The sequence below is a fragment of the Maniola jurtina genome, chromosome 1 (assembly GCF_905333055.1).
Source record: "Maniola jurtina chromosome 1, ilManJurt1.1, whole genome shotgun sequence".
NCBI lineage: Eukaryota > Metazoa > Arthropoda > Insecta > Lepidoptera > Nymphalidae > Maniola > Maniola jurtina.
The window spans coordinates 5576862-5586944 of record NC_060029.1 but is presented as its reverse complement, the minus strand read 5'-3'; the positions used below and the strand labels follow the sequence as shown (position 1 = coordinate 5586944).

Sequence of the window (10083 nt, the reverse complement as noted above, 5' to 3'; positions counted from 1 at the left end):
ATCACCATACACCATTATCACAATTTACTTATTAATAATTTACTTCTTCGTGGTATAGAAGAATATATTACAATACAATATGTCTTCATTAGGGGTTCTCAATAAAAGATTTTATATTCATGTAATACAATGTAGACTGTTCCACAATCTTAAGTTTTGTAAAACAATTAAACCCTTGCCAGTCAAATACATTTTTGAAAGATTAAAGGCCGATTATTCCATCGTCAAATAACTTTTATCTGAGGAATTTTGAGGTTTGACAGTTTTTGTTCAGAAAATCTGTCAAAACATAAAAGTTATTCCTCAGTTAAAAGTTATTTGACGATGGAATAATCGCGCTTTAATAATATTACAATATTATTATTCATTGGAATGTACCCAGTTGCAAAAAGCGGCCGACTTTTGATTTTAAAATCGGTCCAATGAAGAACAAAAATAGAGCCACTATCATAATAAACTATAAACTGGGTATAATCAATATTATTTTGTGATATTGTGTTCCATCTGAGAAGATTCTAATAATATTAATAAATAACCTTGGTTATCATTTTATAAAGAAATAAATAAAGAGGCAAAAGCTGTCAAGAGTAGAGTTTAGTTAGAGAAATTTAGTTAAAGACTTTTAGTTTAGTTAGAGAAATTTAGTGAAGCAGATTTTTGTAAATTCTGCAAACAAAGCAAGAAAGATAAATATTATAATTAGGAAAATTACCATTTTGATTTGGCAAACACAAAGATTTTGTGTGTGTCATGTGTGTGTGTGTTTAGAAAACTAATGAGAACTGTGAGGTAACAATTGACAAAAGCGGTAGAAGAAGGAAAACATAATTTAATTATTGTTAAACACTTTACTCTTGATATGTTCCCTAATTTACACCTCTTCCATTATCACAGCCCTATAATAACCGATTACCATTAAATAACAGAATATAAACTATAAACAAGAATAACTTCAATAATGTGCAGAATGTTAGTTTCGATAAGTACTCAATTTCAAAACAGCGTAATTAAGTAGGTAGTAGAACGAATGAAATATTATGAATAAAAAGTCTATTAAGTAATTATCACTAAGTATTAGCTATAAATATCGTGAGAGCTAGGCTCTTTTAATTTAAATATTTTAATTGTCTATTAATGTAACGTATATATTAAGTTTTAATTTTTTTCCTACATGCCTTTATCTATAAATTCCGTTGATAAGTTAAAATTAGCCTAAACCACTTGCAGTGCGTAAAAAAGATTTTTCGAATATAAATTCTACTATATTGTACACAGGTTGTGTTTTCAACATTCAATAAACTTGAGGCTCCGTTGGGTGGGCTTCAAGTGACCTTGGATATTAGAACTAAATTATTAATTGAAATTACGATCATGATTGGCACATGAAGTGATAGAACTGGTCAAAGTTCACCGGCTCTAGTTCATAGTCCTTTTCTGATCTATGTAGCAGCTCTGGATTTCTTTTAAGGAAATTCCTCACCCAATCTTCACCGGCCATCCGCGTGTTGCAATCAAAAGGATGGTTAAGATTATTATCCTCTGCGTACTGGAATGCGAGCTCCCTAATGTCTCTCCTGGACACGCCCATGAAATATTTTTCCATACTCTTAATATAACCGACTAAGTCTTTCTCTTGATTCTCTGTGAAGACACGTCTGTAATGTCCCATGAGCGGTTTCGGGTCATCGGGCTGTTGGTAGCGAACTTTACTTGCTCTTCTTTGGAGGGTGGAGCGAGGTATATGAAAGGTTCTGGCGGCTAGCTTGTAGCCCATTTTACCAGATACCACGGCTGCCACTGCCTTGGCCATTTCTTCTTCATTCCAGGATTGACGACCACTCATTCTTTCGTATTTCCGTACCATGACTATCTGAAAAGAAACGAAATTCTGTATAAGTGACTAAGTAAGTAAGTATTAAAGTATAAACGAGGGACCGGTCGACTGGTGAACTTGTTGAACATAGGAAGTCTTGCGTAACCGAGTGTCACAATGTATAATGAGGCCATGATCAAAGTTTGGACGTTGGAACTATTGTTAAATACCTAGTTTATTTCGATAGCAAAGTCTATATGTAAAAGCTGAAAAGGATACCCTTACTTATAAGCAAAGTAAACTATTTAATTATGTACAGATAACTTAAGTAGATATGTATATAATTTTGCCACCTGCTTCTGCGGTGTCCGGCGAAGGGTAACCGTGGCCTATCTACCGGTTTGTAAAGCGCGGCCAATGTCGAGCCGAGGCAATGGTTGAGACGTTTTAGAGGCCATTTCCAATGTAACTTAGGAGTAATATTCATGAATATGTAAATGTGGCTCATCTTTATCCAGTAGGTATGTAGTGTTAAATAAGATTATTATTTGAATCTTTTTTATTGTAATTTCATCAGAAATTGCAAAATTCAAAGAAAGGAATTTGATTTTCGCTTTAGTTTGTTGTAGGTTTCTTATCAGACGGGCACGTTTGAAACGCTTTAGTTTAAGTTGACGTTAAATTATTACCTACCTACCTATATTAGGTAATTCATCTATTTGCATCCTATTTGACTTCAAAAAGTCACCATATTTTGAAAAATAAATAAATTCATTTTGATTTGATTAATCACTTTTTCATTATTTTATTGGGTTCATCGAATCAATTTCGACAGAGTATCTACCTCTACGTGCCTTATACTTTTAAACAGCATAGATACATTGCCTACCCATTCATTTTAAGTATTTATTCATTATTTCTGTAAATAGCCGTACCAATAATAATCTAAAGACTAGAATAAACCGAAAAAAAAAAAAAAATATTCGGTGCTCAAAGTCAAAGACGTCCAACTCCCAATAGGGATGACATAAGTATTCCAACGCAAACTCTAGTTTTATTTTATGTGAGGAATATTATGTGTAGGTACCTACCTAATACCTATCTACAAAAACTATTTTTAACTTTTTAGTGGCTTTGGAAGTCGATTTTTCTAGACCAAGCTGTTTGAGCTGTAGGAGCTGTACCACGTTGACATAATGTCTGCTAGTCTATCCTTTTATATAGATCCATAGAACAATATACTATAGCTCCTCTAGGAGAAGTCATCATGCCAATGTGAATAATTAATTGTAAGTACGGATTGACGTATTTTCGGTCAGCTGTTAAATATGCAAAATCGAAAACAGCGTTTTGTGAACGACGCTATAAAGTGGGTATTTGCGTAAACAACAATGACTAATCGTGTTGGCGATCGCGCACCGCATCGCTCGCAGCGCAACAGCTGATAGTGACTAGTACAGCACGCGATAAAATGTGGCGTGTTTTTCCAGCGCGATAACTCGGGAAACGCGGTTGAGGCCCTCACTTCACGTGCCTATTTAACTGCAACATTATATTGCCGAAGTATGACCCAAAACCCGTGAATTGTAAGCCGAATTATCATTAGCGGCGATAATGACTACTGTCGTTTAGACGTCATTTGTGTAGCACGCTCCGGTGTGCTCCGGTGCCGTTGAACAGGAAATACCTCTCGATAGTTGTTGACCGTCCTTGAGCGACCGCGTCTTATTTTTTATCTGTCAAAAGAACTACGTCGACGATCAGTCAGCTGTTTATGCTCGCTTTATTACGCGTCTATCATCATGTCCGTATAAACCGAATACAATTAAACGTATCAAAAACGCGCGAAATCTGTTTTACTAATAATACATTGCCTGGTGAAAATAGCATCTCTGTGGATAGCGGTCGCTATGAAAGCAATGTACAACGTTCAAGGCGATAAATCAATAAGTATATAGACGTGAGACGTCACCGTAGCGGCACGAGCACGCCGTGAGCCGAGGTTACTGTGACGCGTGACTTGCAAGGTCCCCGCTGCATTGCACGATGCGCCAAGGTTGCCACGCTCCTCGCCACCAGCACGAGAAATCTAGGTCTCGTAGTATATTGCATAGCAGGTTGCAGGCGAATGGTAAAGGAAGAGAGAGCACTGCGCCTTGCGTGGGTATCCATGGTTCTATCGAAGCGCCAGAAGTGAAAACTGCATCGGACGTTGCCAGGGTGCATCGATTCGAAAGTGATTTTCGGACGAGCACACAATGTACGCAGGGATAAAGGGGCGGCAGTACTCACGGGTGGTGCGTCGGGAGCGGAGGGTGAGTGGAGTGGCGTGGTGCGGTGGCAGGCGGCAGCGGTGCGGGCGCGGGCAGCGAGACGGCGTGCGGCCAGACTGACGGCGCGCGCGACACTGGCGCGGGGCCCGTCTTGCCCCGCCGCGGCCCTGGCGCGCTGACGTCAGCTGGCCCAGGGCCCGGCTGCACGACTATTTTTGTCCACAACTAATTATCGCCTTCCTTTGTCCAATCATTATGTTATGTAGGTACTGAAAAGGAAATCTGGTTTTATGCCTACGTGCATCTATAGAATAAAGAACATATTACCTACCTAACTAGTTACTATAACTAGACGCATAATTTTATAATGTATGTAGTTACTACCTACAGAGAGTTTACAACTTTGCGAATGCAAATGACTCATGCTAATTAACTATGTATAGCTGTAAGTAATAGACATATCTATACCTAATTCATATTTTTGTACTTACACAAAATAATCATGTTCGGCAATTTCGATCTTTCTCTTCTTTCTATTTTTACTAAAAGAAAACGTACCCATAATAGGTAGGTACCTAAGGAATAAACAAACAAACCTTAGGTCCTACCCTAACAAATTATACCGTACCTTTGCCTTGTAATAGGTACTTCTACTACTTAATAATCTTCATCTTCCGAAAACTATGCAAAGCCGATAGGAACTGATGTTTTCAAAACAGTTAAATAATAAGAGTAAATAGGTATGAACGAGAACAAAACATATAATAAGGTATTATGTAAATTAATTAAAAAATATAGATCGGTTACTTTTAATAATATTTCACAACCGCCAGATAAACTTTATCTAACGGATAAATTTGACATTTTGACAGATTCTCAACAATACAAAAACAGTCATAGCGTCAAAATTCGATAGATAAAGTTTATCTGATGGTGGTGAAACAGACCCTTATTTAGAAAAGAAAAAAAATAGGCACACGGTTATTGCATGCGTTTAATTTTTTGACCTGAAAGTCTGACAGCTGAAGGTGAAACACTTACATAGGCACCTACCTATTTGAAACAAAGAATACTCAGGCGTTCCACATACGCATCGTTTAGTGAGCTTGCATTGAATTTGAGCCAAAAATGCTTATCGCGGAATGACAATAAAGAAATTCCGTGCTAATACCCGTAATCGAATGACGACGTGTCGAGAATCGAGATGACTCACGCCGGGTTTGTCCCGACTCGCTCCATGGATCGTAGATAAAAGTGTTTTCCCTTAAAGGCCTTTCGTGGTGACTGGTGATACTCTCCTGTTTACCTTCTACCACAGAATATATAATAGTACTAACGTACTTCTACTCATTTGGATCTTACTAATATTACCTACTAGCTGATGCCCGCGACTTCGTCCGTGTGGATTTAGGTTTTTCAAAATCCCGTTGGAACTCGTTGATTTTCCGAGATTTTCCGGCTTCTCTTTGCCTATGTGTTAATCCAGGATATAATCTATCTCTATTCCAAATTTTAGTCAAATCCGTTCAGTAGTTTTTGCGTGAAAGAGTAACAAACACACACACATACAAGCTTTCGCCTTTATTTTTTTACTTTACTAGATGATGCATGCGACTTCGTCCGCGTGGATTTGGGGTTTTTAAAAATCCCTTGGGAACTCTTTGCTTTTCCGGGATAAAAAGCCGAAGTCAATTTCCGGGGCGTAAGCTACCTCTATACCAAATTTCATATAAATCGGTTAAACGGATAGACCCTTAAGAATCCCGTAGGAACTCCCTAATTTTCTGGGATAAAAAGTAGCCTGTGTCCCCGGGATATAAGCTAACTACGTACCAAATTTCTTTAAAATCGGTTCAGCGGTTGAACCGTAAAAACGTAGCAGACAGACACACACTTTCGCATTCATAATATTAAGTATGGATTAGTATGGATAGTGTGATTTTAGCTACCTACATTTCCTACATATCGGATCGAATCGAACGTGACAGTTACAGAATTGCAATCGAACTGAAAACGCGTGCGTACCATCCACCACAGTAGAGCTTATGTTATATGCTATAGTGAAACTTACAGTTTTTCATGTTAATTTTTTATGCTCACTTTCATGCTTGCTTTGACTCTATCTTTATTATTTACTGTTCGATAACTTGCATAATATAGAAAGATGTAGGTATAGTTGCCACTTACCTACTAACATTTTTTGCAGCAACAGTACTCTAACTCTTATAAATAAATAATCTTAGGAAAGGGAACGTAGTAATCAGGGAAGGATAAAACATAGAAGAAGGTTTTCTACCAATTGACATTCAAAAATAGAGATCTAAACGCGACTTCAATTAATCAAACGAAGTGAAGACGCGTTCGGTATCTTTAATGCCCACCGTGGTAGAGTTTACGTTATGCTACATATAATGAAACATATTAAATACTTCTATGTTTTATCCTTCGCAGTAAATAATAGAATATTAATTAAAAAAGTCATTTAATTTTCAAATGAAATTCACCTTTACTTGAAATTCTGAAATTTAAATTAATAATAATAATATTATGTTAGGTAATCAATAATATATTTTCCTTAATAAATGTCATAGAACTAAACCCACATACTACATAGTACATACTGTTGCAATAATATTAATTATATCTTATTAACTAATTTTATACATTTTCGAAAACCACATATGTAATTAGGTAGGTATCTGTCCATGGTAGAAGAACGTCTCGATTCTTGACTCCCTAGGGCGCAGACTTTAGAAGCCTTGCTACTCTAGACAATGTTTACAATAAGTAGATACTCGTAAGTACGAGTATTTCGTTTAATGTATGGTGTAGTAAGTACTAAGTAGGTATAGTTTTTGTGGGTTGAATAAAAGATAATGCCCTAAAAGTAACTATCATTGTTATTTGAACTACCCCTTACGATTCTAATATTTTCTAAATTCATGGTTCCAACACAAACGCATTTTTTGTCATGCTTAAAATAATGAATGACTACAGACTTATTTAGAGGTTCGCCCCTAACTGAAATTATACATAAATTACAGCTTTTAATATAAAACCGTTTTTCAGATAGACGCCGGGACAAAACTTTTTATAACAGCGACTTTGATAAACTCCAAATCGTCAATTTTGAAATTAAAAATAAAATTGAAAAATTCAGTTTGAAAAAATTTTTCAACGAGACCCCACCAGTTTATGTATGTAGGACGTAGGTAGAGGTACTAGGTAGATTAAATTGTTTCACCCCAATTTGCTTTTGTATGAACGCCCCCCTGAAATATTTTTTGTAGGTTTTTATCATGGATGTATAAATATTCGTTTTTACATAGTATCAGCTGTAATTCATCGATTCACATAATTTATTTGTACAGAAGTAATTATGTGCTAATTCAAAAATAACTTGTATCAAGGATCTGACAAACAGACAGACAGTCGGAAAAGTGCAAATTGTAGACTCGGAGAATTTTCATCGAATTTCATCTTCGCTACGAAACTTTTTTCTTCTTAGTTTCAAGTTGGAAAACGAGCATTGGACCTCGTTGGGCAACACTTTTTTTTATATTTCCCGTCAAAGAAGCTATAATCTACATTAATCTCCTCCCGTTGATTCCATCAACACTTCGATACTCGATCTCGATACTCAAAAACTCGAAGCATCAACCTGTCAAAAAGAAATAGATAGACTTTTTATTCAAATAAATTTTGGACTTTGAAAAAATTTTGACACTATATACCACATCATATTATACACCGACACACCTGCTCCTCTGCCAACACTTAGGTTGAAATCTATAGAGCGCACTTTGACTTTGCTTAGATTTAAGTTTGAGTTAAAATGAGACTGATATATTATGCCAGCGGTATAACGCTGTCTCGTTTTAACAGTGTCTTAAGTCTGAGCAAACTACAGCTCGTTATCAGCTTGCATAGCTCTAATTGTTTACAGTTTGCACGCCTATACATAAATAGTAGGAAAATTGATTATATTATGATTATTTGTTCGACTATTGATTTCGTCCAGCTAAGGTTAGTGGCACCGAACTACAGGATTTAAAAAAATTACGTAATTAAAAAAACTAAAAACCCGACTGCTAATTAATAGTAACTGGTTACTGAAAAGCTTTGTATTCTATAAAATAGAAATTGATAAGTTTATAAACATAAATGTTAGAAAATGTATGGCAGGCAGGGGCAAGCTAATAATTTGACTACTGTAGAGCCTACGAGAGATTGCGTTTTTGACATTAAAGTTTTAGAGTTTAAAGGTGTCTGGCAGGGGGTTGCCATAATATTATCATTCATGACGTGATTTCTAATACTATTGCTAAGAAAATATACAAGAATTGAATTTTACACTTTGACTTTTAAGACTTTTTACATCTTTGTTCCCTGTTATCTCCCAAAGCCACCATGATCCACACTTCATAGTCACTGATCGTTTCTCCCTGTGTTAGGGAATTTCGCAGAGAAACTTTCAGCTTTTATAAAATAACGAAGGTTTGTTCCTCGCGGGCTCTTAGCAGATGGAGTTGCGGGTATCAGCTAGAAAACAATGAATCCTGAAATTTATGTAACGACTCCTACTTCATTATTGTTCACATCGATCGTCAGATATTTTGAGTTTCTATTTTTCATGTATTTGGATGGAACTGCACACAACATTCAAAAATTGATTTTCCTTCTTTTTGTTCATTTTATACACGTTAGGATTGGAATGTTTAACTTTTAATTCTGATACATTAGTTTAGTAACTACCTACTTATATATCCAGTAATAGCGATAGTCAATTCACCCTATAGATTTCAGAGACCGGCTTGCAATCGCATTGGGTGAAAAGGGGTTGAAATGCAACTTTAGATATCTGGGGCGATAACGGCCGTTTCTGTCCCCCAAGCTACAGCGACGACTTCTAGTATTTCATCGGAGTATGATTCCTAGCAAGAGAAATTCGATTCTGCGTTAGATAAAAAACCGGCCAAGTGCGAGACAGACTCGCGCACCGAGGGTTCCATACTCGGGTATTTTTCCGACATTTTGCACGATAAATCAAAACTATTATGCGTAAAAATAAATAAAAACCAGTTTTAGAATGTACTGGTAAAGCCCTTCCATATGATACCCCACTTGGTATAGTTAGTTATCTTACTTTGGAAAATTGAAATATATTTTAATTTTTTTTAATGATGTAACCACAAATTCACAGTTTTCGGATTTATTCGTTTACTGGTGCTATAAGACCTACCTACCTTCCGAATTTCATGATTCTAGGTCAACGGGTAGTACCCTATTGGTTTTCTTGAGAGACACGACGGACGGACGGACAGACAAACAGACAGACAACAAAGTGATCCTATAATGGTTCCGTTTTCACTTTAGAGGTACGGAACCCTAAAAACTATTGAACCTTTTGTGAACATTTCTTTTTCATTTCATTTAATTATTGTAAAATTGAAGTTATCACTTCATAAATTGCCATTCTCTTCAACTTAATTTAATTTCATAACACGTGACCCTTTGTTACCCTATAAAGCCGTATGACGTTCGATTGGGATTTATTCTAGTCTAGGTATACCATATATCTACCTATAATGATTCATCATACCGTGATTTCATGGAATTGCAACCACAAAGTAGGTACTTACTACTACTTAGGCTAATATCGATCGGTATACTTTATGCACGGTTTGTAGTAGGACGGCCACTGCGTAAATCTTATTTGAATGAAAACGAATACGAATCGAATAAGAATGAGTGCACAAACACCCTAAGGCTCAGACTTTTCTAAATGTATGTATTTAGGCCTTAAATTAGGGAAAATAGATCTTGTACTTTTACGATGTGCAAACGACATTCAACCTTAGGCAATTTTATGGTCGATATTACCCACTAATATTAAGAAGCTTAAAGCGATGATGGCTTAGTGGTTAAGACGTCGGCCTTCTAAGAAGGAGGTCCGGGGTTTGATATCGGGCATGCATCCTCAGTGTGCATTTTATT

General features: G+C 36.3%; 1 protein-coding gene across 2 annotated transcripts; it reads right to left on the bottom strand.

The window, feature by feature from the left end:
* Positions 1-714: 714 nt before the first annotated feature.
* LOC123865482 lies at positions 715-4418 on the bottom strand. Of its 2 annotated transcripts, none has more exons than XM_045906550.1 (2): positions 4106-4418; positions 715-1866 (listed from the first exon to the last, which is right to left on the bottom strand). In XM_045906550.1, exon 2 carries the CDS (start codon positions 1862-1864, stop codon positions 1370-1372), a length of 495 nt encoding a protein of 164 aa, XP_045762506.1. In that variant the 5' UTR covers positions 1865-1866; positions 4106-4418; the 3' UTR covers positions 715-1369. The 2 variants fall into 2 exon arrangements, with proteins under 2 accessions (XP_045762506.1, XP_045762498.1); XM_045906542.1 differs by having other exon boundaries at positions 715-1870; positions 4106-4405.
* Positions 4419-10083: the final 5665 nt, after the last annotated feature.